Source organism: Otolemur garnettii, unplaced genomic scaffold, assembly GCF_000181295.1.
Source record: "Otolemur garnettii isolate 467f Iridium unplaced genomic scaffold, OtoGar3 scaffold00018, whole genome shotgun sequence".
Classification (NCBI taxonomy): Eukaryota; Metazoa; Chordata; class Mammalia; order Primates; family Galagidae; genus Otolemur; species Otolemur garnettii.
Window position 1 is genome coordinate 26,097,307 of NW_003852413.1, and position 9,832 is coordinate 26,107,138.

Here is a 9,832-nt window from a genome sequence, read left to right on the forward strand (position 1 = left end):
CCCGCCACAACACCTGGTAATTTTTTGGTTGCAGCCATCATTGTTTGGATTTGAACCTGCCACCTTAGGTGTATGTGGCTGGCGCCTTAGCCACTTGAGCCACAGGCGCCGAGCCAACCTCATAGTCTTAAGCTCAAGTGATTCTCTTGCCTCAGCCTCCTGAGTAGCTAGGACTAAAGGTGCCTGCCACAACGTCCAGCTGTTTTTAGAGATGGGGGGTCTCACTCTGGCTTCGGCTAGTCTTGAACCTCTGAGCTCAGGCAGTACATCCGCATTGGCCTCTCAGAGTGTTAAGATTACAGGCATGAGCCATGGGGCCCAGCCTTTTTAACCTCCTTTTTTTTGCAGTTTTTGGCCAGGACTGGGTTTGAACCCACTACCTCCGGCATATGGGGCCGGCGACCTACTCCGTTGAGCCCCAGGCACTACCCCTTTTTACCTTCTTACCCCACCTCAACATCCTGTCTTCAGCAGAGACATTAACTGTTGTTTAACCTTACATTAAACTGAAATATGCCTTCTTGAAATGTCTACATAGGAATTTTGGTTCTCCCCTTTGAACTCCTCCTCCCCATATGGAATAAATACCCTGCTGAATGTCTCCATACAGGCATCCTGGTCACAACCATCACTGCTTTGCTCTGAACAAGCTCGCATTGAAAATGCTTCTTTGGGCTTGGCACCTGTGGCTCAAGTGGCTAAGGCGCCAGCCACATACATCTAAGGTGGTGGGTTCGAATCTGGCCCGGGCCCGCCAAACAACAATGAAGGCTGCAACCAAAAAAATAGCCGGGCATTGTGGTGGGCGCCTGTGGTCCCAGCTACTTGGGAGGCTGAGGCAAGAGACTCGCTTGAGCCCAGGAGTTGGAGGCTGCTGTGAGCTGTGATGCCTTGGCACTCTACCCAGGGGGACAGCTTGAGGCTCTGTCTCCAAAAAAAAAAAAAAGAAAATGCTTCTTTGAAAACGTTTCTCAAAATAGAATCTGACACTCCACATGTGGTCCAATTGGGCAAAATACACTCGGACTATTATTTTTCTTGTTCTATGACTGAATTATTAGAAGTTCAAGATTGTAGGCTCGGCGCCTGTGGCTCAAGTGGCTAAGGCGCCAGCCACATACACCTAAGGTGGCGGGTTCAAATCCAGCCCAGACTCGCCAAACAATAATGACAGCTGCAACCAAAAAATAGCCAGGTGTTGTGGCAGGCGCCTGTGGTCCCAGCTACTTGGGAGGCAGAGGCAGGAGACTCGCTTGAGCCCAGGAGTTGGAGGTTGCTGTGAGCTGTGAAGCCACGGCACTCTACCCAGGGGGACAGCTTGAGGCTCTGTCTCAAAAAAAAAAAAAAAAGAAGTTCAGGATTGTAGTAGATTTTTTGGCAATCTTATGTACCTTGTGCTGGCTCCCATTTGTCTTTAAGTCAAACTCATTGGGGCTTTTTCAGGTGAGAAGCACTGATAAATTCTTTCTGTCCTATATGCATATGTCTATTTTATTTTTATTTTTCTTAATTTTATTTATTAATTTTTTGAGACAGAGTCTCATTTTGTCACCCTTGGTAGAGTGCCGTGGCATCTCAGCAACCTCCAGCTCTTGGGCTAGGACGATTCTCTTGCCTCAGCCTCTTGAGTTGCTGGGACTACAGGTGCCCGTCACAACGCCTGGCTATATTTATTTATTTATTTACTTTGAGACAGAGTCTCACTGTGTTGCCCAGGGTAGAGTGCTGTGGCATCACAGCTCACAGCAACCTCTAACTCTTGGGCTTAAGCGATTTTCTTGCCTCAGCCTCCCAAGTAGCTGGGACTAAAGGCGCCCGCTACAATGTCTGGCTATTTTTTGTTGCAGTTGTTACTGTTGTTTAGCTGGCCCAGACTGGGTTTGAACCCACCACTCTTGGTGTATGTGGCTGGCACCATAACCACTGTGCTACGGGCACTGAGCCTGCATTTGGTTTTTTAACCTAAGTGCAGCATTTACTAAACTTTAAACCATCATTTATTGAGGATCCACTGTATACCAAGTTTTATGCTTGATGCTTTCATGTAAATTATTAAGCTTCACAGAAAGCCTCTAAGGATGACATCACCTCTCAACAGAGGGTACAATGGGGCTGAGAGGGACCAGCCCACTAAAGAATGGCACAATCAGAATTCTCATTTAGGTCTAGAGCCTTATACTCTTAAACATTGTACCTTCTAGATTTTTATTTATTTATTTTTTGAGACAGAGCCTCAAGCTGTCACCCTGGGTAGAGTGATGTGGTATCACAGCTCACAGCAACCTCAAACTCCTGAGCTTAAACGATTCTTTTGCCACAGCCTCCCAAGTAGCTAGAACTACAGGTGCCTGCCACAATGCCCAGCTATTTTTTGGTTGTAGTTGTCATTCGGCAGGCCCAGGCTGGATTTGAACCCGCCAGCTCTAGTGTATGTGGCTGGCACCTTAGCTGCTTGAGCTACAGGCGCTGAGCCCAGTTTTTTGTTTTTTGTTTTTTAGAGACAAGAGTCTCATTCTGTCACTCTCAGTTGAGTGCTGTGGCATCACAGCTCATGGCAATCTCCAGCTCTTGGGCTTAAGTGATTCTCTTGCCTCAGTCTCCCAAGTAGCTGGGACTACAGGTGCCCACCACAACGCCCAGCTATTTTTTGTTGCAGTTTGGCCGGGGCTGGGTTTGAACCCACCACCCTCGGTATATGGGGCCGGTGCCCTACTCACTGAGTCACAGGTGCCGCCCAGATTTTTTTTTTTTAAGATGTTTTTGAACACTAATGATACCCCTTGTGTTCATAATTCTTCCCTGTTTTTTGACATCTGCTAATTTAACTTAGCTTCTAGGTCTTTATTCTATTTCCCAAATTTGGGTGGTGGATATGACTCTTCTAAAGTCATGTTTTCAGCCTGTAAGGCATAAAAACCAATTTTGTGGGTCATAGCCAGCATTTAATAAAAATTAAATAGAGTGGGAAAGTATCAAAGTCCATCACAGGTAATAAGGGTAAATTTTGTTTCAGGAAACTTATTGCATGAGTACAGACAGGACATGTGTGTATACATACATATATGTGCATATGCTGCATATTTGTGTAAATTGTTTATAACTTTGGTTTATGGTATAACAGTTTGAAACCACTGCTCTAAAGGAAAAATGTTTTGGGATTGACTCGGATTGTTTTTGTTATAATACAACTTCACTTAATTTTGTATATATTTAAATCTGCATCAGCTATTGATCTAGCTTTTATAAAGCTATAACTGTATAACTATATAACTATAAAAAACAATTCAGTACAGTTCAAATCAGTATCATCATTGTGGGAGGATGATGTTTGCATCCAAATCACTACTTTCAGCATAAGCATGGCACACACTTGACTCTCTGGGCTCCTTGGGTTCGATGCGCCCACCCTGCAGTGTGCCAGTGCAGTCCTCCCACTTTCTGAAGAGATGTCCTCCTTCACTTTGCACAGATGTATCATGAATTCAATGTGCAGAATTAGCTATCCTAATTAGCCCACACGAAGTTTGAGTGGTGTGCTTGTAAACACACACAGGCCCTGAGACGTGTAGGACTTAGTTAAGCAATAGTCTCCCAGGAGTCTATGGTATATATTCATTTTTCCAAAGATGATTGTCACAGTGAAAACACAAGAATAAAAAGGCCTGGGCGGCACCTGTGGCTCAGTGGGTAGGGCGCCGGCCCCATATACCGAGGGTGGCGGGTTTAAACCCGGCCCCGGTCAAACTGCAGTAATAAAATAGCCGGGTATTATGGTGGGCGCCTGTAGTCCCAGCTACGTGGGGGGCTGAGGCAAGAGAATCGCCTAAGCCTAGGTGTTGGAGGTTGTTGTGAGCTGTGTGATGGCACGGCACTCTACTGAGGGCAATAAAGTGAGACTCTGTCTCTAAAAAAAAGAATAAAAAGGCCCCTGAGGAGATAGATGCCTGTGGATCCTGGCACTGGAGCCCACCCCAAGTTTTAGACCCTTGGTCGACCTTGCAACATCAAACTCTTCAGTGCTTAGGTGGAGCCATGGTCAGTCAGTATAGCGCCCCGAACTATAATCCTGCCCACACTTTTCCCTCCTTGTTCATAAGGATATTATGAAAATTTTAGTCAGATGCTTGTTGAAATAAAATGCATGATGTATACCATCCTAAAGTGTCCATCCAAAACCCTATATAAAAGCAGATTGTTCGGCTTGACTTGTTTCCCATGCTTATTTCTTGTGATCACTCCTTGCCCTCGGTAATTGTAGTACAGGTCAATCATTGGTTGTCGGATTTTGCCCAAGGTGGTGGCTGTATTTTAGGGTCTACATAGACAGTTTTGCCCAGAGCTGCTCCTTTCTCCTCACACAATTTGTAAGCGTATCTGCAAAGCCCCTTCTACTCTGGAGTGCCATTTGTGTGGACTTAGGACCTAAAAATCATTTGAGGCACTGGTGTGCTTTCTTACCAGCCCATCACTTGTCCTGGGCTTTCCTCTTCCACCTTTTCTTTCCCTTTTCCCATTTAAGAATCATTCTCCTAAAGAGAGAAACCTGAGGCCAAAAAAACATGAATGGTTGGTTCTGCTTTCTCCCCAACCTCTGTCCTCTTCTTGCCAAATGCCCTCCAGGGGCTCAATCATTGAGTCTTTTTGTTCTTTTTGAGTTTACAAAATAACCCCTCTTGTTTCTGTACTTCCTGAAATGTACATTCAGAAGGTGTATGGTATATGTCTGACTGCCTGCTGTTCTTTTCCTTAGTGATTGATGAACTCTAAGATTCTTTCTCCCAAAATTCTTATCTTGTTTTCTTTTAGATCAGACTTAAATGCAGAGTAGAGATTCCCTTCACTACTTCCTCAACCTTCTTTATTTTCCTTTATTTAAAAAAGTACAATAGGCTGTCATAGTGTATTCTGGGAGGCCAAGTCAAGTGAATTGTTTGAGTTCAGTAGTTTGAGACCAGTCTGAGCAAGAATGAGACCTCATCTCTACTAAAAAATAGAAAAACTAGCCAGGCCCTGTGGTGGGCACCTGTAGTCAAGCTACTTAGGAGGTTGAGGCAGGAGGATCACCTGAGCCCAGGAGTTTGAGGTTGCTGTGAGCTATGACACCACACACTCTACCCAGGGTGATAGAGTGAGAGACTCTCTCTCAAAAAAAAAAAAAAAAAAAAAAGGAGAGAGAGAGAGAATGGCTTTTTTTTTTTTCCTGTTTGAAGCATTATCCTATTTGGCTATATTCATATATATAAATGTATGTACATTTTAACAAAAACAATTTATTTTCATTCTTCTTATATTGAGTCAGTTGTTATCTCTGCTTAGCCCAGTGATATTCTGGGGCCATACCTACTGTCCTGTGTAAAAGCATACATTCACTTAAAGAAATTACCCAAGTGCCCTCTATGATTCCTGAGGCTGCTGCGCCTTGTGGCAAAGGCTAAGGATAAAACACTCAAGGTGTTAGAATGGAGCAGTTGTGTCCTTGTCAGGAATCCTGGCTGAGCAATGCTTCTCTCCCAGGCAGATTTGGCATTTGGCTACAGCAAGAGCTTGAGTTAGAGCTAGAGGAGTAGCAGGGGGTCTCCCCACCCACCACAGAGGTGTTCTGGTCTAGCTAGGGAGAACTAGTGGTGTACCACAGACACAGTTCCACTGCGTGGCACAGTTGAGACAGTCTTAGTACAGTCTTGGTATCTTGAAGGTATCCCAGATTTTATGGTGGCTGGAGGGGACGGCCCTGTGGAGGCAGGACCAGCTGTCCTCATGGCCTTGGATGGCTGAGTCTGAGGAGAGGAGAAGGTCATCTACTGAAATAGACTTAGGGCTGCTAACCTGAAGTGGGGAAGCATAGGGAAAGTTGTTAGCCTTTCTTGGAGAAGCAGCAACAACTAGAAGCAAAAATAAAATCTAAGACCAGTAGGCTTGGGTTTTTGGCGGGCATCTTATGAATTACTCCTTCTCTTGTCTTCCAGCAGATCCACAGACCAGCATGGCTGCCACTGCTGCTGTCAGTCCCAGCGACTACCTGCAGCCTGCCGCCTCCACCACCCAGGCGAGTGGGCAGTGGGCTCTAGGGGATGGGGTGTAGCAACCTGCGCAAACTGGCTGAAAAGCCTATCTCCCCATTGTCTCACTATAAATAGAACAGGGTAGGAGACTGGGGAAGAGTTCAGTTAGTCATGTTTTCAGAATTAAGAAATCATGGCCTCAGTTAGGTTGGCGGGGGAAAGGAGGATTAAACTCAATGTTTCTTCCATCAGATCTCACTGTCCATAAAAGGAAAACAAAGGTTCCTTCATCATAGCCTTGAAGGATGCCTTCTGAACTTACGTTCTGAATACTATGTTCTGAACATATGTTCTGAATACTAGAAAGCATTTGACTGAAGTGTTTATTCTGCCTATTGCTCCTCCCCCTTCTCTGCCCAACCTCTCTCCTTAGTTCTTCCTCAATTGAGAAGTCAGGGGTCCTCAGTCCCTGTTAGAAATAAGGCTAAGAGCTCAAATATAATAGCCAGGCGTTGTGGTCCCAGCTACTTGGGAGGCGGAGGCAGGAGACTCGCTTGAGCCCAGGAGTTGGAGGTTGCTGTGAGCTCTGATGACACGGCACTCTACCCAGGGGAACAGCTTGAGGCTCTGTCTCAAAAAAAAAAAAGAGAGCCCTTAACCTGTCTATGGGGTGCCTCTAGGAAGTTACTACCTGTTCTCCCTCAGTTACTTAACAGAGAAACCAGCAAGGGAGGGGAGATAGGAGCCATTGCAGGGAGGATGCCAGCAGCATGCCTGCCACAGAGATGGGGAAGAGCCATGTGGAAGGGGAAGGCAAGAGGGCAGCTGAGCAATTGGGCCTTCCTGTCTCACTCCTTTTCTCTGCTGTTTTTTGCAGGACTCCCAGCCATCCCCCTTAGCCCTGCTTGCTGCAACATGTAGCAAAATTGGCCCCCCAGCTGTTGAAGCTGCTGTGACGCCTCCTGCTCCCCCCCAGCCCACACCACGGAAACTTGTCCCCATCAAACCTGCCCCTCTCCCTCTCAGTCCTGGCAAAAATAGCTTTGGAATTTTGTCTTCCAAAGGAAATATACTTCAGATTCAGGGGACCTCCTATCCTGGAGGGCAGCTGGTGTTTGCTATCCAGAATCCTACCATGATCAACAAAGGGACCCGATCAAATGCCAATATCCAGTACCAGGCGGTCCCTCAGATTCAAGCAAGCAGTTCCCAGACCATCCAAGTGCAGCCCAATCTCACCAACCAGATCCAGATCATCCCTGGCACCAACCAAGCCATCATTACCCCCTCACCATCCAGTCACAAGCCTGTCCCCATCAAGCCAGCCCCCGTCCAGAAGTCAAGTACAACCACCACACCTGTGCAGAGCGGGGCCAATGTGGTGAAGTTGACAGGTGGGGGTGGCAACGTGACACTCACACTGCCTGTCAACAACCTCGTGAATGCCAGTGACACCGGGGCCCCCACTCAGATCCTCACTGAAAGCCCGCCAACCCCACTGTCTAAAACTAACAAGAAAGCAAGGAAGAAGAGCATTCCCGCCTCCCAGCCCCCTGTGGCCGTGGCTGAGCAGGTGGAGACGGTGCTAATCGAGACTACCGCGGACAACATCATCCAAGCAGGAAACAACCTGCTCATTGTTCAAAGCCCTGGTGGGGGCCAGCCAGCTGTGGTCCAGCAGGTCCAGGTGGTGCCCCCCAAGGCTGAGCAGCAGCAGGTGGTGCAAATCCCTCAGCAGGCTCTGCGGGTAGTGCAGGCAGCATCTGCCACCCTACCCACTGTCCCCCAGAAGCCCTCCCAGAACTTTCAGATCCAGGCGGCTGAGCCAACACCTACTCAGGTACCACGCCTCTCTGCACCTTCCTCCCTCCTCTCCTTTGGTTACCTTTTGGCTTGCTTTTGAAGATGATGCTGATCATTTCCTGATTTGATCTGAGCATTGGCCGTCAGTATCTTTTGAGGTGGGCAGTAAGTGGTCATTTCTATCTGACAGGCTTTCTTCAGGTCATAGGCCACTACTGCTTATCATTTTTAGAAATAGGATGAAATGTAGGTATATTTTGGTTCTTTTTCTTTATAGGGTGTCTTTTGGGGGATAAGTAGGGGACAGATATATACTTAAGTTTATTTTTTATTATAGAATTCCTCAGAATGGTAGTAAGAATGGAAACTTTCCAGTGAGAACCATAGAATTTTGTGTAAAGTAAGAAAACTAATGAGAAACATGCTGATCATTGTTAATGGGAAGAAAAAAATAGAAGCAGTCTAGCTTTATAGCAGGATCATTTAGGCTAGATTCATTTGGGATGTTAAATTCAGTACAAATGTTCTTTTTTGGGGGCATTTATTGGTGTGCTCTAATACTCTAGAATCTGTTTGGCTCTGTGAGGCAGGTTTTTTGTGTGTGTGTGTATTGCCAAGTGCCAGAGATTATGCCCATGATATAGATGGAGAACCCGGAACTCTGAAGATACAAGTATCTAAAATCTCACAGGGTGTAAATGACAAGGGCCAGAATTCAACTTGGATTTCTTTTTTTTTTTGAGACGGAGCCTCAAGCTATCCCCCTGGGTAGAGTGCCATGGCATCACGTTCATAGCAACCTCCAACTCCTGGGCTCAAGCGAGTCTCCTGCCTCAGCCTCCCAAGTAGCTGGGACTACAGGCGCCCACCACAACGCCTGGCCATTTTTTGGTTGCAGCCATCATTGTTGTTTGGCGGGCCCGGGCTGGGGATTTGAACCCGCCACCTTAGGTGTATGTGGCTGGCGCCTTAGCCTCTTGAGCCACAGGCGCCGAGCCTCAACTTGGATTTCTAATGTCAAACCCACACTTTTCCAGTTTCAATCTTGACTCTTTGTGTCTTATGTGTGTGGCAGCTGCTGCCATTGAAATTGGAGATAAGCTTTTGTTGTTGTTGTTGTTTTAATGTACAAAAATAGGCTGGAATGGTGGCTCATGCCTGTAGTCCTAGCATGTTGGGGGGCCAAGGCAGAGGATTGCCAGGAGTTCAAGACCAGCCTGAACAACATAGTAAGACCCCATCTCTACAAAAATTAGCCAGGTGGGAGCTGGAACATATTCTTCTTAGCAGAGTATCTCAAGAATGGAAGAAAAAATAACCAATATACTCAGCCCTACTTTGAAACCAATTTATAGCTTTCATATGAAAGCTGTAACCCAGTTATAGACCAAGAATATGGAGAAAAGGGGAAAGAGAGGGGAAGGGACGGGGGGGGGGATCGGTAGAGGGAGGGTAATTGGTAGGACCACATCTACGGTGCCTCTTACAAGGGTACATGTAAAATTTACTAAGCATAGAATATAAATGTCTTAACACTATAAGAAAATGCTGTGAAGACTATGTTAACCAGTTTGATGAAAATATTTCAAATTGTATATAAAACCAGCACATTGTGTACCTCCCCCCCCCAAAAAAAAATTAGCCAGGTGTGGTAGCAAACACCTGAAGTCCTAGCTATTCAGGAGGCTACGGCAAGGGGAATGCATGAGCCCAGGAGTTTGAGAGTCTGAGGTTGTATTGAGCTGTGATGATACCACTATACTCTAGCCCCGGCAACAAAGTGAGACCCCTATCTCAAAAAAAAAAAAAAGCCCCTGTTATTGAGGAATTTATGATCTAGTTGTTTACAGACAGTGGATAACAGTGGGAACTTGTACAATCTCCTGGGTGGAGAAAAGGTGCTGTAGAGCTTTGGACCTGGGAGTTACACAATAGGAAATCAATGGTCTGCCCTAAAATGCCTCCTCCGTTCCTCCCTTCTGGGATATTATTTTATGATGCCAGGTGATTTCTTTTTTTTTTTTTTT

The 9,832-nt window shown here is 46.1% G+C and overlaps 1 protein-coding gene across 1 annotated transcript in view; it reads left to right on the forward strand.

Annotated features, from left to right (window-relative positions):
• SP2 (Sp2 transcription factor) overlaps positions 1-9,832 on the forward strand; it is a 38,745-nt gene that overhangs the window by 14,913 nt on the left and 14,000 nt on the right. The window contains exons 2-3 of the mRNA XM_012803231.2: positions 5,967-6,046; positions 6,880-7,842. Coding sequence (XP_012658685.2) covers positions 5,967-6,046; positions 6,880-7,842 — 1,043 coding nt within the window. The remainder of the gene's footprint in view (positions 1-5,966; positions 6,047-6,879; positions 7,843-9,832) is intronic.